Below are 26,801 nucleotides of genomic sequence, written 5' to 3'. Positions count from 1 at the left end.
TGTAATGAAGGTTGTTTAAACACATTAATCCACATCCACAATGATGTATTGGAGAACCGGCATATATGATGAACTGTGATCATTCAACCATTATGCGATATACACATGCAGTGGGGAATGTTGGAAAAATTGAGTGTATGGATACTGCACACTCTATGCCAAAATCACAAAAAACAGATGGTGGCCATATGTGCATCTTTGCTTGCTCATCATCAGTTGGCTTGTGAACTACACAGACTATTCCTATTCTGTGTTGTTACTGATGACGAGAAATTGTGTCTTTACCTGCACAAAAGATAATGTTATGCATCTGGTGGAACAATGACAGTGTGGTTTACTACGAATTGCTTCCCAGAGTAGTGAGATTTCTTACAGATGCAATGCAAAAACAATGACCAGGAAGACTGCATAGAGTGATGCTACTCCACGATAATGCCAACTGGCATTCTGTTAGACTGATATTAAACACTATACAGTAGATGGATTGGGAAGTCATTCCATACACACCTTATTCACCTTATCTTGAGCTTTCAGATTTTCACCTTTTCCGTTCTCTATTAAAAAAAAAAAAAAAAAAAAAAAAAAAAAAAAAAAAAAAAAAAAAAAATCAAGGACCTTCCTTTCTGGATGAAAATGCATTCCAAACGTGGCTCAGTCAGTTATCTGTCTCAAAACCAGATGATTTCTACAGTATTTGAATCAAAAAGTTGCCCAAGTGTTGGCAGACTGTTGTAAGTAATGAGGAAGAATATATTATCGGTGAATAAAGTCTCTGTGGATCTGTTGGTTTATTAAATTTATGGAAAAATGCTACATACTTATGCACCAACTTAGTACATTCAATCCCAGGACAGTCCTCGGTGACAAAATGTGTATTTCTATGTTGTTTTTTGAAGTAGTACTAGGGTTGGATGTGATGGCTTTGGCAATCTGCTATTGAGCTAGGCTGTTGGGGTAATGGTATACAGTGAAGGCTGACGTACTGCTGTGAAGAGTCTGCATCTAAACAAATATATTTGGCTCAAATGCCAAGGCTGTATAGGTGGAAACATTTGATGTGAAAAAGATGGGAACTGTCAGAGTGTTAAAGTACTGTTGTTTGCTTGTAGCATTAATTTGAACAGAAGAGTGTAGCTGACCATCAGTGAGGATGTGGTTAACATCAAGGAAAGTGATGTGATGCTCAGAATAGGACTACATGACATTTAATTGGGGGAATGTATTTAGAGATTCCAAAGATTTTCACAGTGCAGCCTCACCATGAGTCCATATGGCAAAGATGTCATCATTGTATCTAAACCAAACCAGAGACTGAATGCTTATTGGTAAATGGAAAGCCCCCTCTAAGCAATCCATGAAAAGGTTGACATAGGAGGACCATCGTCCACACCATTGTAGGGAGGAGGTTCAGCATGGTGGACATTGAATTTTTGTACACTCTATGAAATGTATAACGAAATTACCTGGTATCCACGTGATCATGTAGTATCATAGAGGGGCCTGATGGTGGTATATGATTACAAATAAGACCTAGAAATGCACCTGAAAGTGTCGTTCCTGCTGCATAAAGCTATAATAACAGTTGTTATCACACAAACTATTGTTAAGTTGGATGTACGCAAATCAGGATATTTAATCTGACATATGTATAGCTGGTGAGTCATACTACTGACCATTCTCCTAAAATGTATATGGTGGTCTAGTCTCAGTAGAGGTGTGGAAGAGGGGCACCTAACGATTCTTACCATACTAATCCTCTGGACTGTGTCTGTTCCATATGTACACTCCTGGAAATTGAAATAAGAACACCGTGAATTCATTGTCCCAGGAAGGGGAAACTTTATTGACACATTCCTGGGGTCAGATACATCACATGATCACACTGACAGAACCACAGGCACATAGACACAGGCAACAGAGCATGCACAATGTCGGCACTAGTACAGTGTATATCCACCTTTCGCAGCAATGCAGGCTGCTATTCTCCCATGGAGACGATCGTAGAGATGCTGGATGTAGTCCTGTGGAACGGCTTGCCATGCCATTTCCACCTGGCGCCTCAGTTGGACCAGCGTTCGTGCTGGGCGTGCAGACCGCGTGAGACGACGCTTCATCCAGTCCCAAACATGCTCAATGGGGGACAGATCCGGAGATCTTGCTGGCCAGGGTAGTTGACTTACACCTTCTAGAGCACGTTGGGTGGCACGGGATACATGCGGACGTGCATTGTCCTGTTGGAACAGCAAGTTCCCTTGCCGGTCTAGGAATGGTAGAACGATGGGTTCGATGACGGTTTGGATGTACCGTGCACTATTCAGTGTCCCCTCGACGATCACCAGTGGTGTACGGCCAGTGTAGGAGATCGCGCCCCACACCATGATGCCGGGTGTTGGCCCTGTGTGCCTCGGTCGTATGCAGTCCTGATTGTGGCGCTCACCTGCACGGCGCCAAACACGCATACGACCATCATTGGCACCAAGGCAGAAGCGACTCTCATCGCTGAAGACGACACGTCTCCATTCGTCCCTCCATTCACGCCTGTCGCGACACCACTGGAGGCGGGCTGCACGATGTTGAGGCGTGAGCGGAAGACGGCCTAACGGTGTGCGGGACCGTAGCCCAGCTTCATGGAGACGGTTGCGAATGGTCCTCGCCGATACCCCAGGAGCAACAGTGTCCCTAATTTGCTGGGAAGTGGCGGTGCGGTCCCCTACGGCACTGCGTAGGATCCTACGGTCTTGGCGTGCATCCGTGCGTCGCTGCGGTCCGGTCCCAGGTCGACGGGCACGTGCACCTTCCGCCGACCACTGGCGACAACATCGATGTACTGTGGAGACCTCACGCCCCACGTGTTTAGCAATTCGGCGGTACATCCACCCGGCTTCCCGCATGCCCACTATACGCCCTCGCTCAAAGTCCGTCAACTGCACATACGGTTCACGTCCGCGCTGTCACGGCATGGTACCAGTGTTAAAGACTGCGATGGAGCTCCGTATGCCACGGCAAACTGGCTGACACTGACGGCGGCGGTGCACAAATGCTGCGCAGCTAGCGCCATTCGATGGCCAACACCGCGGTTCCTGGTGTGTCCGCTGTGCCGTGCGTGTGATCATTGCTTGTACAGCCCTCTCGCAGTGTCCGGTGCAAGTATGGTGGGTCTGACACACCGGTGTCAATGTGTTCTTTTTTCCATTTCCAGGAGTGTATTACTCTGGACACTGAAGTGCAACCTGATTTTAACCTCCAAGAAATATTTACTCTGCTGGAAGAAGCGTCATCCATACATAAAGTCGTTGTGTTGCAGCCTCTAATGTATATTTTCTTTAGGAGATAAAGAGGCCAAACTATGTAGCACATCCAGAAAATAGTAACACAACACAGCATATTGTTAAAGAGAGAATGGTAGACTAGTCAGAAAGGTCATAATGAATCTTTTATCCAACATATGAAGGAATGACTAATATATAAAGCATTAATGAGATTGTTAAAGGGGGTATAAAGACAAGTATTCAATTGAGTGGTGGCACAACGACTTGAGATGAGAAGAGTCCCAAAATGGCCCTGAAAACACGGCCAAACAAAGGAAGTTTACATGATGACAGAAGATCACAAAAAAGTCTTACTTGATAGAACAAAAGCTTGTAAATTTACTTGAAGGTAGACTGTTGTTATTCTTTCCAATATTTGGCCAGCAGCCTTTATAAGTATATCAAATGCATGACTAAAACCTTTTTTGTTTTAAATAAATATGAGGCAGAGGTCCAACTATTTGAATATTCAGTAAAAAGCTTTGCAGTCAAGTATTATTTATTTATCTGTGCAATGTTTCGTAAATTCATAATTGGACAGACATTTGCTGCTTGTCTGAATTTGCAGAAACAGTATCTAACTACACTTAAATGATCTCAATAATGTGCAATATTTGTTTCTGTTCCATTGGGGACATAAAATCTTGAATAATTCAATTTATTTAAAAACTGAATGAGGTGATACACAGCGGACCATCACTTTGATTGTGCTTTATAATTTGCTTTTATTTCTTATGTCATAACTTAATGACAAAAATCAATCATTTCTATGACTGCTTAGTCCCCATACATTACATTACAATATTACAGTCTTTAGTTTCATTTATTGTCACTGTGATTGATGTTTTGAAAAAGAAAGTTACTAATTCATATCTGGCTATTACCCATGCAAATTAGGGAATTTCAGGATTATACCCAAATTTGGTAAGTACCGGTGTTATGTGGTAGCTTTACAGAGAATGTTTCTGAGCACATTTAAAATATTATGCCGATGGCATATACATCTAGCAGTGTAAAGAGCTTATTTTGAATAACATCTTTGTTTTAGTGGTTATTAATGACCATATTTTACGGGTATTAAAGAATTTTCGTGGTCTTGTTTGTTTTGCATGCCTTGATAGCACTGATATTTCACTACTCATTACTCAGAAATTTTATTATGACCTTTTTTATGGGAACATTGCATTGATGTAATGCACTACACTTATCTACTATGGAATATAGCCTTTAAATGCCTTCATTTGTGAAATTGAAAGAGATATTGTAATATGTCACAGAAGGAACAAGTTACAAATTGTAATTGTATGTAAGGCCTACTCTCAAGCAAATATTATTGCAGTTACGTAGTACACGATATGTAAAAATCAAGGGAATCCCCCCATTTGCTCATAATATTTGATATATCAAAAATTGCAGGGTATTGTGCATGCATATGTCACAAGCTGTAACAGCTTATAAGAGCACAAGTATGCAGAAAGTATAATGTGAAGCAAAATTAAAAATGGGTGACTGACAACTGTATCTTGGTATTTGAATGTGCAATATTTTGCACTATTACACTGTTGTGATATGACTTAGCTAAGATTACATCAGTTCAGTTTTTTTATGGAAGCCTAGAGACAGCAGTAAAATTTTGTTGTTCCATCACTTTGCTTTGTGGAATCATTTCTTTTTCTGGTTGGTTAGCAAAATCACACCCATTGTGTTGTGCGAAACCATTATTTTTCATTTATTGGACTCCATGTGAATTGAATTTGGATCTTTTTGCGTCAAGAAGGATGGCTCATATAACTTGTTCTTACTATTGAGACTTTTCAGCCAGTGTGGCAGTGAGAGTTGAAGCTATAATTTGGCTGCACAATACCTTACTGTTTATCTTAAACATCAAAGCCTTGTTCACATGTGGATAAACAACATTTTTTGTTTAGTTAGGAATGTGATGAAATTTTATCATGCAGTGTTACTAGAGCTTTGTTGCAGCATTTGAAGTTTGATGTGTGCAATCTCTAGGAATTTAAAGAAAATGTGTAACTCTAATTGTTAACCAGTAATGAAAAGCATCCAACAAGACCTTCAGGTATTGTTCATCAGTCATTGTGAAATTAAGAAAAAGGTCAAAGATAATAGATTTTTATTATTGTATTCATTAGCTGCTCATGGACTCCATAATGTTTGGCTGATTTCAGTTTCTGCCATTCTCTGATTCCCCCCTCATTAATTTTTGAGTTAAGTGTCATATATTTGCTCAAGAGAGTGATAACATGGAGTAACAGGTGAAGAACATTTGTGTATAAATTCTGGTGTTACCATGTGGAGTATGAATTTCAAGTGTACAAGGAGATTAGAAATCGGTTACTAGCATACTAAAGCTATAGAAGCTCTTTCTTTTGATTTATTCACTTAAAATAAAAAAAAAAATAAAAAAACCATAGGTGTCATACAACTCAAAATCACAGGTGAAATGTGAAGTAGTGTCTTTTCTTTTTTAATCAAATGCTTTGTTTTTAATTTGAATTGAAATCATAAATTTAGAAGCTGAAGTGGTGATTCCTTGATAAACAAGAGTGAGGACATTGCTGAACTTTCATATCAGTCTTTCTTTGGAGCAACAGAATGCACGTACAAATACACACATACACCTGCATGGCTACATTCTCCCAGATGATTACATTGCTGATTACACTGCAGCTTGACTAGTGTGGAGTGGGCAAGGGAAGAAATGAGAGGGGGAGCGAGAGAGAGCTTTGGGAGAGGGTGGCTGATGGCTGGGATGGAGAGGCAGCAGGTGCAAGGTGTAGGGATGTGGCAGCACAGCATTCTTAATGCAGGCTGGGGGAGCAGTGGTCAGTTCACAATTTTTGTGGAGGAGTAGGCCTGGAGGAGTGGGGGAGGGCAGAGGGGGGTAGGGGGAGGGGCAGAGAACACAAGAAGAAACAGACTGCAGAAAGGAGGATGTAAGTGCAGATCTTCAAAGACAGTCATTTTTACTCAAGTAAATTCCATCTTCTCTTTAGTCATTTTGGAGCTATGTTTGTTAGCTTAAATCCTATTGGGCAGGATAAGTTAGTTTTAAGACAGACTAAGACACATTTTGAATTTACATATTTTGCTCAACAGCATGCTTCTCGTTTAAAGGGACACAAACCAGTTGCACTCTGTAGTCAGTTGATGTGAGATCAGTTCCTTCACATCTGCATATAGAAAGAAGTTTAAAGGTGTTGAGTTGGAAGACCATGCTGGCCATAAACAGAGTCCATTTTCTCTGTACAATACTTTCATTAGATGTTTTCCAAATGTGCTCACATAACTTTGCTGAAATGCATTGTCATCTATGGTCCAGCACTGTAGGTAAAATGCAAACCAATTACAAGTGTACGTGCTATATGTCTTAAATGGAAACACAACAGTACGTTTCAGACAAATGTGAAAAATTCCATAACAATACCCTGAAAGCCATGCATTACGTTACAAAAAATTCTCACATTTTCAATTCTACCATTGTGTGGACTTTGCAACTAAATAAAACACAAAAAGAAAAGCTTGAGCATCCTAAGTTTCAGTAGACATAGGCAAACATAAGGAAAATGACAAAAACACTAACTTTCAGAAATAAAGACTCTTTCACCTACAGAGAGGGGAAATTAAGTAGGGAAGTCATTCAGCTTATGAGAAGCACATCAGGACATAACTTGATGGAAACATATTGCTTTCTCAGTTTGTCTTACATATCCTATGTTTTTCACTCATCTGCACTGTGTATGTGTGGGAAGAGAGCTAAATTACAAGTAGAAAACAAAGATTTGTTGGTCAGACAGAGATTATTTACAAAAATTTCAACAAATTAATTGATCTTATTGCTTTGAGATATATAAAATAGGAAATGAAAATTAGAACTTAAATTGTTTTCCTTTTAATTTCAATCAAGATTATTATATAAGGGGCATTCACAAAAAGAAATGAGCCGGAGTCTGGAATGTGCAAACTGGTGACTGGGGGGTAATATCGTGGCATTTGTAATGAGGTATGGTTCTGACCAGAGTGTGGAAGTTCACAGCCCATCGCTAGAGGGCACGCATGCACGTCACGTTTCTATACAGAGCTAGCAGCAGCATGCATCAACTGTCCAATGCTGCCAGTCGCAGGTTATGCTGATGTTATTCTTTGACCAAGATGGCCCCCTTCTGATTCACTTCCTGCAGCATGGGACAACAGTGAATGCCCAGCGTTACTTGCAAAACTTGCCCACCCCTTGTCAAGCGATCAAATCAAACCTACCAGGCAATCTCACCTGTGGGTTCATTCTGCTCCACAACAATGCAAAGTCTCATATGGTCAACACAGTCGCGGCACTCCAGTAGAAATTCAAATGGGAGGTTCTTGGCCACCCTACATACAGTCCAGACCGCTCTCCTTGTGATTACACCATTTTTGGTTCCCTTAAAAAGGCTCTGAGGGGCAAACAATTCACCTCTGACGATGACGTCCAGCTGTACGTGCGGAAATGGTTGACATTGCAGCCCCAGGAATTTTATGAGACAGCCATTCTTCACCTTGTTTCACAGTGGGACAAGTGCCTCAACAGCCGGGGTCAGTACTTCTAACATACAGGTACTGGTTTCTGTAATTACGCCTCTGGCTCATTTATTTTTGAACGTCCCGTGTAATAAATTATATCTTTTTGATTCTACTTAACACTGGACATTAGTTTACACAGAATGAGTGTATTATAATGCATCATTAAATTTCACAGCAGGACAAATGCTGGCACTCTATTCCCAAATTGTATGCCAGCTGCATCCTAAGTGTTTCATATTGGCAATGTACATACTATAACTGTTAAGTAACTCTGCCATTTAGCTCTTATATTCATTTTTGTATGGTTGCAAATAATTTCTTGTGCTCTTGGGTGAATAAAATTGAGCTTTAAGATTGAGAAAAGGCTAATTGTCAGTTTGTGCAGGTACTGATATGAATCTTGTTATACATATTGGATCATACTCTTGCCATCCAACATCTCTGTCTTGCTATAAGGTTCCACACTATGCACAAGTTTTCAGGTTTGGGGGCATTGCATTGTTGTTGTCAAAGATATGATGTTGTGGTAAGTATCCTGCACATTAACAAGTGCTAGGAGTCATTCTGCAGTCTTCATAGGATATAAATATGTTTTCAGATAGCACTAGGCAAACTTGAATTAAGTTTCACAGAGAAACTAACTGCAGCTAGAGTTAAAATGTGAGATGTATAGCATTTGGAGAACTGTGCCTGTTTGAAGCAGCAGTCAGATAAGTACAAATTTCATTACCAGTCCTCCATTATTGAGGCTTGTGAAGAGCATGGATTGAAGAACAAGCATAATACATGAAGTTCGTAGAAGTATTTCATGATGACAAACTCCAAAATTCACCAAGTCAGTATTTTTCATGTAAGGGTCCATCGTTTGGAACATAATAGATACTTCCGTTGAATTTAAAGAACCTTTTGTTATGTCAGTATCATGTGGAAGCTAATAACTGCACTTAAACTGTGTATCAAGTATGCCATCTCCAACAATCTGTTGCCAATGTGTAACTAACAAAGAAACGAGTGAGTGTTACAGTTGGTGACGCTTGTCTTCACTCATTTTTACTGGCACATAGCAAGTTACGTTAGAAAAAATTTATGGTTAGTGCAAGAAAATGACCCAGACTCTGAGCCAGCAGCACAATCTCACAATAAGGCAGTTATCTATGTGATAATTAGTAATCAAATAAGTGATTGGCAGGTGTCTGATTCAACTGTGGTGTTTAATGCATTTGAGATAGGGTGCTTACAATGTGTGCACATAATATAGTAATTATTTCTGATTCTCTCACCACACACTATGTATCTCAATAACGACTGAAGTACAGTGATTAACCCTTGAGTGTATAAAGTGTGCTACTCACAAGTAACATTGTTTTGTACTGTTCCATTGTTGTTTTACAATTGTGAGCCCATCCCTTTTCCTTCATTATATATGTGGATAACACAATAATAATTTGTGTTGTCATATGTGCAAGTGAGCAGCAGTAATATAAACAGCAAGTTAGGTGAGAAAAAAATTATGGTTAGAGCAAGAAAATGACCCAGACTCTGAGCTAGCAGCACAATCCCACAATAAGGCAGTTATCTACATGATGATTAGTAATCAAATAAGTGATTGGCAGGTGTCTGATGCAACTGCGGTGTTTAATGCTTCAAGTCGGTCATTACTGTAGGGTAACACTTGTGTGTGGCAACAGAGTGATACAATGAAAGCTTTTTATTATTATTTAACTAATCAGTGATTTAGCTCATATAACATTAGTTTATTTTATTGATGTTTAATTAAACAAAGAGTAAACTGTAATTTAGTTCATACACGTTTACCTTTGTAACATAAAGATAGCTATTCCTTACACGAGTACAAAGTGCGCTGTGAACCCGCTCATGTCATGAAAAATGGTGCACCAGCTTGAGGGTTAAATATCGTGTGATTCAGAAAAGTACTGATGTAAGAAGAGGTTACCCAACTTCAACTGAAACGTTTATTGCGTATTTTGAAGAATATGTGCTGAACGGTTTTCTAAGTCTCATTTATATGACAATTAATGGCTTGGACAGTTTCGGAGTTTCTCATTCTGAAATAGTTTTGAGAATATTTATGAAATGGTTCTACAGTAAGGGAATACTGAAAGTTAATACTGTTTTCATGCCTTAATGATGGCAGCTTTGGCAACAAAATGTGGACTTATCTGCTTCCATCTTGAATAAAGCATAATTCACAAAATGTGACACTTCCCATCTGTAGATTTGCCATTTGTCTTCCTGATAGCTGGTGCTGCCTGAAAACACACTCTCATTCTGTCATAACTGTTGAATGAATGCCCAGTGCGAGCTAGCTGTCACAGCCCTGCATTGTTGGTAAAGCACCACAGTCCTCCCACAATCAAAAACTCGTGCACAGCGTGGAATATTTTAGGAAACTAGAGATGATGGCATATAAGATGTAATTCAGTATGTCCAACAGGATCGAAAACAGTAGCCTTACAAGTTTCTCAGTGTAGTTGCACATTTTTATAAAATGGGCTTCTTACTTGTGCAATAAATAGTTTGATTTTGATCTGATTGAGAGCTTCACTCAGACTTAAAATATAATGATGTATTTCTGGATAAAACACAGAACTGCAATTTCTAAACCCTATTTATGTAGGTGTGTTAGACATTTTGCAACTCTGACACATCATGGGGTCCAAGAAAATACTAACAATGTTTAATATTGTACAACCATTCAATTGTAATTTATAATTAATCTCTATATTTGAAATAAAACTCTAAAAAGGTTTTCTTATTTAATTAAAGCATGTTTAATATATTATTTTAAATATGAGTAAGTTTATGCAGCACATCCTTATGTCATTCAGGACTTGTTACACAATCATTTTTTCCTATGCACTTTTCCAGCCTCTCAAAATTTATTAATCTTATTTCCTTTTGTGCTGTATGATATAAGCATTGCAAGATCCCATTTTTACATGTTGTGTATGTTTATCGTAGTTTGTAACACTACCACCATGTGTACTAAATGAGAAAGTACTTCAGTAATTGCATGATTCATTGTTAATTTATTGATCTGTGTAAAATAATGAAATATTTGGTTGTCGACTGACATTTCTTATTGGCACCTCTGTAAATGTATGAGCAGTCATACTGCAAGTATTGTATTGTTATTGCATGTTTTATATGCACCAAAATTTCCAATTATTTGTAGTATCTTGTCATTTCATTACTTATTTATCAGAAAACATTGCTCTATTAAACTTGTTGAAATAATACATTCTAACAGAAATCTGCATGATTGTGAACAATGAGTTAATGTCATAAAATTTAAAATTATCAATTTGAACAACAAGTGAATGTTGTAACATTTAGAAATTACAATCACATTCCAGCTGAAATAATTTCCAAGGTTACATTTAATTTACTTTAAAAATACAATGAATTATTTGTACTGTAATGTCACTGAACTGTTGTCCTCTTGAGGACAGTGGTTCAGTACTGTCGCTGACCATCCAGATTTAAGTCTCCCATGAGTTCCTGCTCTAGGCAAATGCTGGAATGGTTCCTTTGAAAAGAGCATGGATGATTTCCTTCCCCGTCCTTTCATAATCCGCCCTTGTGCTCTGTCTTTAATGACCCATTTTTGATAAGATGTTAAACCCTGATCTTCCTTCATTCTTCCTTTTTCCATCCCATAGATAATCAGTGAAGTATTTGTTTTGTAAGGAAAAAAGCAACTTTTAGATTTATTGCTTTATGCTCCTTCATGTAATGTGTTTGTTCTCTTGTTGGGATTAGAATCACACAGCACAGCATGATAATTTGTGCCTTTACATAATCAGATCATATATTGTTTCAGCTGAATTAAATAGAAATGATAGTTCTGAAGAAAGTAGAGCAACACTGAGATATAATGGAAGTTCAGTAAATTATTTAATATAGAAAATAATATTAAAATGGATGTCAACTTGTTGGGGGTGGGGGTGGGGCTGATGGGGACGTGTGGAATGTGAGTGTACGTGTAAATGCAAGCACTTTTGATGTGCTTTCTGTCATAATTCAAAATAAAGGGGAAGTCCCATTCCAAGCCAAAGATTACCCGCTCATCTGCAAATCATACATTTTGTCATATGTGGTGTTCTGATAGTTGTAACCCAGAAGCACTAAACACTGACAGGTCTTTTCAGTGGAGAAGGAAGTTCCTATTATGAATGAATGATTTTTTTTTCAGGTGTCATCAAGACTTGACAATAATGAATTAACGAGATGTAATTAATATCTCTGAACCTTTTGTATTCAACAGATAGGTAGCTGTATGCCTTACTTATTTTTGCCTCCAAATGTTCACATTAGAGTAATTGCTGGACTCATTTCTGTCTGTAATCCGATCTTGGTCTAGTTGTATCATTATTTTTGTAAGTAATATACATATCATGAAGTTCTGAATCTCATTTGTCGTTATGGTAACTTTTATGTCAAAGAATATAAGTTTTTTACCTGGATATGCTTTGCTCTGTCTCATCTTTTTACTTTATCTTCTCCTTACATCGCTGTAATGTTTAAAGATTACTGTTACCATGAATCTTCTTTCCCTTTGTTATTGTTTTACAACATTTATATTAGTAAGTTGCATTTAAAATTCCATGTTAGCACTTAAAACCCTCCAAAATTAAGACAGTATTGAAATTCATGCAAATGCAATGTGAAAATACACTCAACTATAACATGATGTTGAAATTGTATTTTCTTCAAACACCTAGTAAGTTGACTTTTTTAGCGACCTAAAACATTCAATACTCTCTTCAGCCATTGTTGAGATTTTCTTACTTTAGAGTACTTTTATGTATACATGAATTTGCAAAATGACTTTAAGTCCCTAAAGGTAAATTTTCAAAAACAACAAAGACTTGTTTATTATCTTACTGAAGTGAATATTGCACTAAATTATTATATGATATGTGTAAGTAAATTACATAAAACTGTCTTTAAAGTACATAACCTTGGATCCCTTTATATGTTCAAAATTTTAAAAAAGGCAGGGCTTAAGCCATTTTTCAAATTAATCTAAGTCAAGCTTCTTATAAATAAATTTCTTTTATATAATTGGATAAGATACACATATTGCCTTTTTAAAAGTACATTCAGAATACACATAACAATAAAGCACTGGAGGATTTAAATACATAGAAAAAATTTCGAAAATTAAGATGCAATTTTACTCATTTATCATTGTTTCCAAAACTACAGTTTTTTCATAAATTTCAGTGGATTTGTCATTGTTTGGAATGTTTTTGAGGATTTTGGTTGTGGGTCTCTTTAACTTTGTTTCACTGATTGGACACATCGTTTGGTTAGGCGTGTCTGGTAGGTGGGTCTGGCATATGTGGATATGTTGGCCTAAGGACAAGAGTATGTTGAATTCCTCCTGCAGTGAGTGGTTTTGCCACAACTACTCCAGTCTATTAGAATTCCATAAGATTGAAACAGTGTTTTATCTTTAGGAACATCCTTAACGTAAGTCACTATGGAACTGTTTTTTTTTTTTTTTTTTTTTTTTTTTTTTTTTTTTTTTTTTTTTTTTTTTTTAAAAACGGGAAAGAGTGTGACCATAACTGTAAAATTTTCTGTGGCTATAGAGCAAACTACATATGTCCACACATGTCTTTCATTGTGTAGAGTCTGTGCACATGCCTCAGTCTTCTTTTCACTACCGCAAAGTCACTATCCGATTGCAGAAAGGAATTTCCTCTGATAGGGTAAAGAAGCCTGATGTTGAAAAAATGCATCTGAATGCATGTAGCCATTAAAAACCTGATTACAATGTTCTTATTCTGGCCCATCCAGCTGTCACCAGAGTTATTTAATAGTAGGTGAAACAGACATTAAAATAATGGAGGAGACAACTTCATACGTCATCTGGACTTTCTTTAGCTTGGCTCTCATGGTGGATATAGAAGGATGTTGTATTAGTTTTCTTATTATGCACAGAAAAAACTGCAACATTCAGTTGATGATAATAATGCATGTCCTAAACTGGTATCTGATGGAACCATACATTTTGCATGTAGTCAGATGTTACAGAAAGAAAATCATCCCTCTCAATGTATAACTTTATTGCATCTTCCAGTGTTGTGTAGAATGTTTTGCTGCAACATTTATGAACTAGTAGTTCTGCTGCAGCTACACTTTTAGCATAATCATTAAGTGAATTGCTTTTCACTTCATCATTCACTTCTTCACATGTAATGCATCTGTGTACACATGGCCTACCAAACCTTAAATAGACATGGTTACTGTAATATCAGTGATAATAGTGGTAAGAAACATTGTTATTAGGCTATTTGTCAAGGAGCATGTATTTTTCTGCAGTTCACTGTTAAAATAGTAAAAATCAGGGTTTCGATATTGGGGTTTTTTAGTTGGAAATGAGACAGTATAAGCACGAATAAAAGCAAGAGTATAAGCCTCTTTTGCATTCCCTGGTATATGTTTCCTACACTGATCCTTAGGAGGCTTGCCAATCAGCAACTGCTTACATAATCTCTTCACCATGGGTTTGGTAACTTAAACTTTTTATGACAGTGCTTACAGATTGTTGCTGTAAGAATGTGTGTTATTCATTCTGAGTTGTATGCTCATTCATGTAATTAACTGCTTCTAATAATGTGTTTTCAGTAATGAAGTTGAAACATTTTTTCCTTAATATGAAGAATAAGAAAATACATTATAAGCAAGTGTCTTAATTATTAATGTCATTACTAGCATCAGTAAGCTAAAACAATGTGTAGCTCTTTTGTATTGTGAACTCTTTTTAATTCCTTTCTTTCTTTTTATCATAGTTTTCTTAATTTTCCATAGCAATAGTATGTAAATCACCACTGATAGACACCATTGTCGTTTTTAACTTACCTGTTGCAGCTCTACCACACAAAAAAGTAAGCTAGGCATTTTACCTACTTAAAGGTGTCCGTGAATATAGTAAAAATTATACTTACCTGACAAGCAAAACAACTTAAGTCCTGGACTAAGGTTGTGTAACTGGTAAACATGAATATTCAGTTACTGGAAATACTGTACAGAAGATGTGGACTAAAAGTCTTTTTGATATTAAAAGTTGCAAGTTGGACATTCGAACGTGGCTGTAATGGTCCTCAAAAATTTATTTATATTGGCTGGTTAACAATAATAGTGAACTGCATATCTAAGAATTATAACTGAAACAATGGAAAATCCAGCATGAAATGTAACAATATTATGAGAATTAAAGTTGCCACTCACCATATAGCGAAAATGCTGAGACGCATTTAGGCTCAACAAAAAGATTTTCACACTTCAGAGCATTGAGTGCAGTTTGTAAGGCAACAAGAGAAACACAGGAAAGAAGAGAAAGAGGATGAACATAGAGTATAGTGATGCAAAGGAAAATAGTAACAAAGGAGAACAGCACTTGTCACCTTACAAACCGCACTGCATGCTCTAAGTGTGAAAATCTTTTTGTTGTGCCTATCTGCTACTCAGCATCTCCGCCATATGGTGAGTAGCAACTTTCCTTCTCATAATAAGAGTTATAACTCAATTTCTGTTCCTATCTTGAAAGCTTCACATACTTTTGTCTTTCAGAATACTTAAAATTCATTCATTAATGACTTAAGTTGATTTACTTGTGTATAGTTTCACACTCATTGGCAGAAGACAAAAGTAGATTCAAGATGTTGGGTGTTAGATATATTTAGAAATTTTCTCATGCAGAGGCATTTCTATACCATCTGTGATGCGCTCCCATAGCTGTCGCCAAGGGGATCTCTTTGAAGTCATTAACACATGCACATTTATGGAAATTGTAATCATTCATGTGTGGCATTGTCATTTTTACACATGCATGTACATATAATGATTTCTGCAGTGTATCCCAATGACTGAACAAATTTTTTCAGCCACTACAGCCTTGACTGTAAAGACTTTGCCCTCCAAAATGAATATGACAGTCACTCATAATTACCAACTAGCAGAATATTTAAATGCCTTTGGTATACTTGACCTGAAAATATTAGCTCAATTTGCTATGAGCCACTAAGTGGAAATAGCTTATGTTGTGGCATGCCAACTTGCAAACTGCTGACTTTAGATCAATTTTTATCGTCATTTAGACAAAACATGGAGAATTTAAATGCAGTGCCTTAATGTCCATTTCTTAACACGAGTATTGTGATAACCACTGACGCCACCTTTTGAGCTTTGTTTGCTTCAGCTAATCTACCAACATCAGTAAATCTAGACAGTACATAATGTAAAACATACTGATAGACCAATGGGACCAAAATCTTTCATTCAATTTGATAATGTAAACACTAGGTTTGGAATGCTGGTTGTAATAACTTTTTTTGACTGCTTTAATTACCTCATTTTACAATGAAACATAAAAAAGTCAATTACTGTCAGAGTCTTTATGGGTATTTTGTATCATTTTTGTAGAGAAAAACAAATATTTCCTAACATGATGATGGAATGAATGGAGAGATGGCTTGACAATAGTAGCATTAAATATGTGTGAGACAACATATATGCACTGTTTCTGCTCATGCCCATAACGGTAGAAATGATGTGGTTGTTATTAAACATACAAATCAAATAAGAATGTCACCCATAGTTGAGGAGACTAATATCTCTCTTTCGTACGGAATTAAGATTCTTTGTTCACCAGTTTTGAAAAATTGTCAGGTTTATTTACTTGTTTAACCAAATGGCCCTCAATCTGGAACCAACGTTTTTAGTTTATGATGTCTGTGTGACTTACCCATCAGGTTTCTTATAGTAACCCAAAGCGAACCCAGGAACTGATCTGGGATGCGTGACAATTCAGTTCTGTGGATGGAGATGAGATGGAGAAAACAAATCATAATTTCTTATAAAATAAAACTCAAAACTGTTGAAAAACGGTGTTTTATAATCTCCAGACATGGTAGTGGAGCAATTTATAATAGGGATCTACTACCTACAATGTGCTTAACAGAATGAATGTAGGTTTCATACGATTTGTACATATTATTTTGCTGTCACCAAGTAACATTCAGATACATGCAAATACTTTCAATATTCTCATTTTTATTAGTTTTTGACATTCATTAGTAACTCAAGAGGGGGACAATCGAAGTTTCATTGCTATTGGAAGCTTTTAGAATGTGGGGCCATCTGGCAATTTCAGGTTTAAGAAAAATAGTGGCAAACTGCAAAATAGTTTTGAAATTTAATGACAAGTGGTTCATGGTACCCCTAGTCAAAACTCCACCACATGTTCTAGCATTTTTCAGACCAATACCTGATTAGTACATCTGTCTGTGAGACAGATAGGATGTGCGATTGTTTTAAGAAGAGAGGAGCTAACCTCCCTTGCTTCTTACTAGATACATTCTTAATTGCAACCTTCTTGATAGATTATTATAATGAGCACGTGTGCAGTGTTGTGATTATGTTGTAAATGTGATGATAGAAGAGAGAGATTGGAACCTCATGCTCCCAACTAATCCAATGGATGGATCATCAGCAATATAGTACAGCATGCCTTTCACTTTTTTGTAGTGCAGGACGCTAGTGTAAAATTTGGTGATCAGGAATTTTAAATGGCCACCCCTCATGCACCTGTCAGACAATACAGCCAACAATTTTTTCACCACCAGGATTTTAACCAGCTACAGTACTGCATCAAGCATCTCCACATACACTGATCCGCCAGACCATTGTTTCCACCTACCTAATAGCTGGTGTGTCCACTTTTGGCATAGATAACAGTGGCAGTAGGACATAGCATGGAAGCAGTGAGGCCTTAGTAGGTCGCTGGAGGGAGTTGGCACCACATCTGCACACACAAGTCACCTAATTCCCGTAAATTCTGTGGAGGGGGACGATGAGCTGTGATGCCACAATCAATCACATCCCAGATGTGTTCGATTGAGTTCAGATCTGGCGAGTTGAGGGGCCAGTACATCAAATGGAACTAGCCACTGAGTTTGCTAAATCACTCCATCACACTCGTGGCCTTGTGACATGGTGACATTATCTTGTTGAAAAATGCGACTGCTGTCAGAAAACATGATCATCATGAAGTGGTGTATGTGGTCTGCAACCAGTGTACAATACTCCTTAGCCTGCATTGCACGAGCTCCACTGGACCCATGGATGCCTATGTGAATGTTCCCCAGAGCATAATGAAGCTTGTCTCCATCCTGCAGTTGAAGTGTCAAGGAGCTGTTCCCCTGGAAGACAATAGATTATTGCCCTCTTCAGCATGATGAAGCTATCGGGATTCATCAGGCCATGCAGTGCCCTGCCACTGTGCCAACAGCCAGTGCCAATGGTCACATGCCCATCTCAGTAATAGTTGCCACGTCATGGTGTCAACATTGGCACTTTTATTTATTTATTTATTTTATCCATCTTTCAGCACTAACATGCAATTGATGTCGTCAGAAGAGTTACAGCTATTTGTACATTATGTTTTACATACCAAAATATTACATAGTAAAAATATAGCAACGTTGTAAACTTTTAGCTTACAACAGCCTCTACACCTAGATCCATACATAACAGTAAGCCATAATTAATTAGCATTAACATGCAATCAATGTTGTCAGAAGTATTATAGCTATTTGTACATTATGTTTCATATAACAAAAATATTACATTGAAAAAAAAAAAAAAAAGACAGTGTTGTACCCTATTAGCTTATAGCTAGCTGCCTCTACATCCATAACTATACATAACAGTAAGCCTTAGTTTATCAATAAATTAGATCATCTTTACAACTATTCTGAAATTCTTCTACACTGTAGAAAGTATTTTTCTTCATCCACACTTTGGTTTTAGTTTTGAAAATATCCATTGAAACCAATTTAGCCTGTACGGGTAAAGTGTTGAATAATTTTATGCCTATGTATTCATAGCTAGATTGGGTTTTCTTAAGCCTGGTCAATCATATTTGTTTGTCGAGTATTGTGTTGATGAACTGATTTCCTTATAGTGTAGTGGTTTAAGTTTTCTTTTATGTTTAATAGGCAACAATATACGTAAAGAGATGGGACTGTGAGAATTTTTAAGTCTCTAAAATAAGGTCTACATGAGGTCTTGTTGTCAGTGATTCCGTAAAAACGTCTAATTGCTTTCTTCTGCCAAGTGAAAATTTTTTTGGCTCCTGGAGAGTTTCCCCATAAAAGAATGCCATATTGTAGATGGCAATGAAAGAAGGCATAGTATGACTGAAGCAATAAATCTTGTGTAACACATGTGTGTAGTTTGGCTAGTAGGTAGATAACTCGTGATAGCTTTCGACATATATAATCTGTATGTGTGTCCCAAGTTAATTTTGAGTTAATGTGTATTCCTAGTAGCTTAACAGATGATAACTCCATGTTACTGTTTGATAAACTGAAGATTATCTTGACAGTCTTTTCATGGTTCATAGATAAGTCATTAGCTTTAAACCAGATATTAGATAGTTTGAGACACTCTTCACTTTCCTCCTTCAATATGTTTATATCCTTTCCAGAATTAGAACTTCCTTTTTTTGTCAGCTGTGGCACCCATCGTTAGTGGTGTTTGGTGCACTGTGTGTTCAGATACACTTGTACTCTGCCCATCATTAAAGTCTAATGTTAATCCACCACAATTTTCTGCCTGTCCTGTTTTACCAGTCTGCCCAGTATATGATGTCTAACATCTGTAATGGATGGCTGCCCAAACCTATGATGTTTGGACATGGTTTCACCTTGTTTTCACCATGTGTTGAAGACACTCACCAAAGTACTCCTTGAACTCGTAACAAGTCATGCAGTTTCCAAAATGCTCGTGGTGCATCTCCGGGCCATCAAAATCTGCCCTCAATTGAATTCAGATAGATTGTGCACCTTTTTCATTCTACACACAGACAGCACACTCACTGATAGTACATGCACCGTATGAGTGTCTGCCTAGTAGTCATTCCTCACCATGTGATGCTGCTGTTGTCTGGCTGGGCCTGTATCCACAGTAGGTCAGTGATCATAATGTTCTGCCTCATCCGTGTACATGTATTATCGCAGTACTGAAATTTCCTTCCTGAAGGAAAGTACTGGCCTACAATTCTTTTTCACAGTGTTATAGTCTTCTTGAGTGATTTTCCATTTGATACAGTTAAATATATGGTTTCAGACTTCAAATTTGAAATGCAAGTATGTTGCATAAGTTCACAACTTTTGAAGAACTGAAAATGAAGTTAAACAGAGGTGAAATATATATTTAAAAATTACTTGCATGATGGCCACTGGATTCGCGAATGGTGGTATGCCTAGTTTGTTAATGTTTGTTTTTGGATTCCCCTGTAGTGATAAGCATAGTTTGTTAATGTTTGTTTTTGGAAAGAACTTATGTCATCTTGTCTGCCAATTATGTAATTCATTTTGTGTGTTAACTGTGTTTTTTTTATATTCAAGAGATGAATTCTTGATCTGGAAATGAAAGTTTAAAGCTAGTGTAGTGTTACTCCAAATGTCTATGGCAAAAAAATGTGAAAACTTACATATGTTGGTTGGCTATCCACACATATGCTAATTCCTGAATGACAGATTTCAGTTTAAGCTGTCTATCATCTACAAAATGATTACTTGTCTCTCATAGCTATGCCAGTAATTCAATGAATTATTTCAGCAACCAGAATAATCTGGAAAATATTGACATGTTCTGTATTTCATTTACTGATTTGGCTGTTTAAAAATTCAACACTTACCTTTCAGTTAGTTTTATTTGCTTAATGCTGTTTGTCTGTTTGTTTGTTTCAACAGAGGGTCCGGAATCATTCTCTGACTTCTTTGTGCCTCTTATCTCATCACCCATTTTTCTCAATATTTCGCGAATGTTTATTCATTCTCAAGAAACTCATAGATGCTTGCAATGAGAATACATCACCAAGACGTGTTGGGGCTTCCAGGCAAATTTCAAGGTACATTTGCAAGAAAAATTATTTTCATAGTTGGTCATTGTATTTCATATGTTCCATATAATTAAACTGTGTCTCATTTCTGTAGTGGTTTCTGTAAACAAGAATAAAAAACTTGAAATATATGTTTGCAATGTGGCTCATCTAGGTAATTATGGCAAGTGAAAGCATTTTTTGTAAACACTGCATGTCATGTGGTATGAAGCACAACAGATTTTTTGGACAAATATGTAAAGTAAGGGAAAGGCAGATCAATGCATAGTGCACAAAAACACTAGCTATCAAGCACTCACTCTTTTTCTACAAAAAGTACACGCACACAGACACCCAAAAACACACTCCCATGTCCATGCCAAGTCTGATTATTGATACTTTATTATTGATGCCTGAGCTGATGGAGATGGTGAGGGGTAGAAACCAATGCAGGGAGAGGATAGCGGCAAAGGCACAGGCCTTTGGACAGATCATTATGCAGTTGGGCAGTAAGATGAAAAGAGTACAGAGGGTAGGGCAAAAAGAGATGTAGGAAGAAAGAGAGGAAGGAAGGGGGGAAGAGAGAGAAAGGTGAAGGTGAAGGTGAAGTGAAGTTGAAAAGGGTGAAGGGAGGGGAGAGAGAAGGGAGAGGGATTGAAAATGGGGGAGAAGTGGGAGAGGGAGAGGAAGAGGGAGAGAGAGAGAACCTGCATGGAGGGGGGGGGGGGGAGGGGGACAGTGGCTGGAGGAGGCAGTACACAGTCTGGACAGAGTGAGGCCATAGCAACAGGTTAGTGGAGTTTGAGACAGGAGGATTGTGAGAATGTAGGATATAATGGAGAGACAATTCCCACTGCATAGTTCAGAGAAACTTGCACTGGAATGGGATATCAAAATGGTCGGCATTGTGAAGCAGCAGTTGAAGTAATTTGTGTTGTAGCATACAACATGTTTGTCAAATGGATGATCATTTTTTAGGTTTGCCACAGTTCGACGGTGGCCATTCATATGAGTAGACAGTTGGTTGCTTGTCATGTCCATGCAGAATGCTATACAGTGATTGTAGCAAACTATTATATAACATGCATGCTTTCACACATGGCCCTGCCTTTAATTGGGTATGAAATGACTGTTTGTGTGTGGACTATGGTAGGAGTTAGTAGGTCAGGTCTTGCAGCTGGTCTGATTGAAAGAGAATGACCCATGGGGTGCAGGATAGGGAATAAGATTGGAATGTGGATGGAGAAGAATATTCTGTAGATTGGACGGATGGCAGAAAATTATTTTGGGGAATGTGGATAGGATTTTGGGTAGGATATCTCTCACCTCATGGCACAACAAGAGGTAGTCGATGCTCTGGTGGAGTATGTCCATCCATGTTCTGATCCTGCTCCCAGTCCTGCACCCCATGGGAAAAAATTGTGTTTCTCTGAATCTAAAACTATGTTGTGGTCAGCCCAGGTGCAAGACCTAGCACACCATCTCTTACCACTCTCCACTCATAGGCATTTCCTATCCAATAAAAGGCAGGGTCACATGTGATAGCAGCCATGTTATGTAACAGTTATGCTGCATTACTATAAAGCTTTTTTTTCTTGTTTTGTGGCCATGGAGTCTTCTGACCAAAGACCTGTCTCTTTCCTGCACTCATAGGCATTTCCTGTCCAATAAAAGGCAGGGTCGCATGTGAATGCAGCCATGTTATGTAACAGTTATGCTGCATTACTATAAAGCTTTTTTTCTTGTTTTGTGGCCATGGAGTCTTCTGACCAAAGACCTGTCTCTTTCCTGCTACCTCCCTCCTTGCATCTTTCCCTACCTCATCCCCACTTCCACCAACTTTGATAACTGCTTTCAATAATCAAGTACCAATAATCATTCTTGCCATGGACATGTGAATGTATGTTTGGGTGTTTCTGTAGTCATATGTATGTAGGTGTGTGTACTTTTGCTAGAAAAAGGGTGAGTGCTCAAAAGCTAGTGTGAGTGCTGTTGTCTGTTACATGTTTACGTACTTCACCCATCAATATGCTGTAGGTACGTGGCTATCTTTCCCTTATTTTATGCTGGCCGGAGTGGCCGAGTGGTTCTAGGTGCTACAGTCTGGAACCGCGTGAGCGATACTGTCACAGGTTCGAATCCTGCCTCGGGCATGGGTGTGTGTGATGTCCTTAGGTTAGTTAGGTTTAAGTAGTTCTAAGTTCTAGGAGACTGATGACCTCAGAAGTTACGTCCCATAGTGCTCAGAGCCATTTGAACCTTATTTTATGGTTGCCTCATCCAGGAATTTCCACTGATGTTATACGTCAAAGATTTTCTGGACACATGTTCATTGATTGTAAGACAGCTAATGAAGATAACTGTTGCTTCTTTGAAAGCTTAATCTGAATGTAAGTGTGTTGATGAGTGAAAGAGGGAGTCAACAATAACACATAGTATGAGGTGTGGAGAAAAGCCAGCAGAACTTTGTAAAAGGAAAGGAAATTGTCACATAAAATGAATAATTAGATTATGGTGTATCTAGGTAGCAAAAATTGTGTTTCTCTGAATCTAAAACTATCTAGAAATTATGAACACAGATACTTCAGTAAAACTGTTTCACATTCCAGAAATAGCACTGTCCATAAAAGACATGTATGCAAGTTCAAGTGTTAGTCTGACGCATAAATTTAAATTGTCATTAATGATAAGTACAGTGTACACTATGCTAAGTGTAGGAAATCATATCACAACAAATATATTAATATAGAACACTCATCCTTACAAGTTGACCAAAAAAATTAAGTTATTCATTGATTCTGATTCCAGAAATGAGCAATTTGTGTGTGTGTGTGTGTGTGTGTGTGTGTGTAGACAGGCATCCTCTGAAGAAGAATGAGAGTTTACTATCATTACAGTCAACAAACTTTTCATATGTCTGTCATATGTCCTCTTAAAGCTCAATGGTTATCTTTCCTGTGAGCTTTATTTATTTATGAGGGATAACTTTTTATAATTGACAAACTGAACTTAATGTTCACCTGACTCTGTTGTAAATTAATTAATACATCCAAGTAGTGCAGTTGTATCTTTTTTTACACATTGACGGGAAAAATCATCATCATCATCATCATCATCATCATCATCATTTAAGAATGATTATGCCTTTCAGCGTTCAGTCTGGAGCATAGCCCCCTTATAAAATTGCTCCACAATCCCCTATTCAGTGCTAACATTGGTGCCTCTTCTGATGTTAAACCTATTACTTCAAAATCATTCTTAACGGAATCCAGGTACGTTCTCCTTGGTCTGCCCCGACTCCTCCTACCCTCTACTACTGAACCCATGAGTCTCTTGGGTAACCTTGCTTCTCCCATGCGTGTAACATGACCCCACCATCTAAGCCTGTTTGCCCTGACTGCTACATCTATAGAGTTCATTCCCAGTTTTTCTTTGATTTCCTCATTGTGGGCACCCTCCTGCCATTGTTCCCATCTACTAGTACCTGCAATCATCCTAGCTACTTTCATATCTGTAACCTCAACCTTGTTGATAAGGTAACCTGAATCCACCCAGTTTTCGCTCCCATACAACAAAGTTGGTCGAAAGATTGAACGGTGCACAGATAACTTAGTCTTGGTACTGACTTCTTTCTTGCAGAAGAGAGTAGATCGTAGCTGAGTGCTCACTGCATTAGCTTTGCTACACCTCGCTTCCAGTTCTTTCACTATGTTGCCATCCTGTGAGAATATGCATCCTAAGTACTTGAAACCGTCCACCTGTTCTAACTTTGTTCCTCCTATTTGGCACTCAATCCGTTCATATTTCTTTCCCACTGACATTACTTTCGTTTTGGAGATGCTAATCTTCATACCATAGTCCTTACATTTCTGATCTAGCTCTGAAATATTACTTTGCAAACTTTCAATTGAATCTGCCATCACAACTAAGTCATCCGCATATGCAAGACTGCTTATTTTGTGTTCACATCTCTTAATCTCACCCAGCCAGTCTATTGTTTTCAACATATGATCCATAAATAATATGAACAACAGTGGAGACAGGTTGCAACCTTGTCTTACCCCTGAAACTACTCTGAACCATGAACTCAATTTACCCTCAACTCTAACTGCTGCCTGACTATCCATGTAAAGACCTTTAATTGCTTGCAAAAGTTTGCCTCCTATTCCATAATCTCGTAGACCAGACAATAACTTCCTCCTAGGAACCCAGTCATATGCCTTTTCTAGATCTATAAAGCATAGATACAATTCCCTGTTCCACTCATAACACTTCTCCGTTATTTGCTGTAAGCTAAAGATCTGGTCCTGACAACCTCTAAGAGGCCTAAACCCACACTGATTTTCATCCAATTGGTCCTCAACTAATACTCGCACTTTCCTTTCAACAATACCTGAGAAGATTTTACCCACAACACTGATTAAAGAGATACCTCTGTATTTGTTACAATCTTTTCTGTTTCCATGTTTAAAGATTGGTGTGATTACTGCTTTTGTCCAGTCTGATGGAACCTGTCCCAACTCCCAGGCAATTTCAATTATCCTGTGTAGCCATTTAAGACCTGACATTCCACTGTATTTGATGAGTTCCGACTTAATTTCATCCACCCCAGCTGCATTATTGCACTGCAATCTATTGACCATTTTCTCCACTTCCTCAAATGTGATCCTATTTCCATCATCATTCCTATCCCATTCTACCTTGAAATCTGAAACATTACTGATCATATTTTCACCTACATTGAGCAACTCTTCAAAATATTCCCTCCATCTGCCCAAGGCATCCATAAGATTCACCAGCAGTTTTCCTGACCTGTCCAAAATACTTGTCATTTCCTTCTTACCTCCCTTTCGAAGACTGCTAATTACACTCCAGAATGGTTTTGCAGCAGCTTGACCCATAGTCTCCAACCTGTTTCGAAAGTCTTCCCAAGATTTCTTCTTGGATGCTGCAATTATCTGTTTGGCTTTGTTTCTTTCTTCAACATAACTTTCTCTGTCTACCTGAGTTCTAGTATGTAGCCATTTTTGATACGCCTTCTTTTTCCTTTTACAGGCTGCCTTGACTGTGTCATTCCACCAAGCTGTTTGCTTCATCCTACAATTTCACACTACTGTTCCAAGACATTCTTTAGACACTTCTAGTACTGTGTCCCTGTACCTTGTCCATTCCTTTTCCAATGACTGTAATTGACTACATTCAACTAACTGGTACCTTTCTGAGATCGCTTTTATGTATTTGTGCCTGATTTCCTTATCCTGAAGTTTCTCCACTATTATCCTCGTACATATGGACCTGACCTCCTGCACTTTCGGCCTCACAATCCCAATTTCACTGCAGATTAAATAATGATCAGTGTCATCAAAGAATCCCCTGAATACACGTGTGTCCCTCACAGCCTTCCTGAATTCCTGATCTGTTATTATATAGTCAATGACAGATCTGGTTCCCCTTCCTTCCCAAGTATACCGGTGAATGTTCTTATGTTTAAAAAAGGAGTTTGTGATTACTAAGCCCATACTGGCACGGAAATCCAAGAGTTGTTTCCCGTTCCTGTTGGCCTCCATATCCTCTCCAAATTTACCCATAACCTTTTCATACACTTCTGTTCGATTTCCAATCCTGGCGTTAAAATCACCCATGAGCAGAACACTGTCCTTGTCCTTTACTCTAACAACTACATCACTGAGTGCCTCATAAAAACTATCCATCTTATCTTGATCTGTCCCTTCACAATCCGAATATACTGACACAATCCTAATTTTCTTGCTAGACACTGTCAAATCTACCCACATCAGTCGTTCGTTTACATACCTTATTGCAACTACACTGGGTTCCATTTCTTTCCTGATGTAAAGCCCTACACCCCATTGTGCTATTCCTGCTTTGACTCCTGACAGGTAGACCTTGTATTCTCCCACTTCCTCTTCTTTCTCACCCCTTACCCGAATGTCACTAACAGCTAAAACCTCCAGCCCCATCTTACTTGCAGCCTC

At 38.0% G+C, this 26,801-nt stretch overlaps 1 protein-coding gene across 1 annotated transcript in view; it reads left to right on the top strand.

The window, feature by feature from the left end:
• Nucleotides 1–26,801, top strand: part of LOC126251375 (MAP kinase-activating death domain protein) — a 595,744-nt gene that overhangs the window by 68,444 nt on the left and 500,499 nt on the right. Inside the window, exon 5 of the mRNA XM_049951759.1 lies at nt 20,678–20,835. Within this exon, the coding sequence (XP_049807716.1) occupies nt 20,678–20,835 (158 nt within the window). The remainder of the gene's footprint in view (nt 1–20,677; nt 20,836–26,801) is intronic.

Source organism: Schistocerca nitens, chromosome 4 (genome assembly GCF_023898315.1).
Source record: "Schistocerca nitens isolate TAMUIC-IGC-003100 chromosome 4, iqSchNite1.1, whole genome shotgun sequence".
In the NCBI taxonomy this organism is placed as follows: Eukaryota; Metazoa; Arthropoda; class Insecta; order Orthoptera; family Acrididae; genus Schistocerca; species Schistocerca nitens.
Note: the sequence above shows the minus strand (reverse complement) of the source record. Positions and strands in the feature narration are given on the sequence as shown.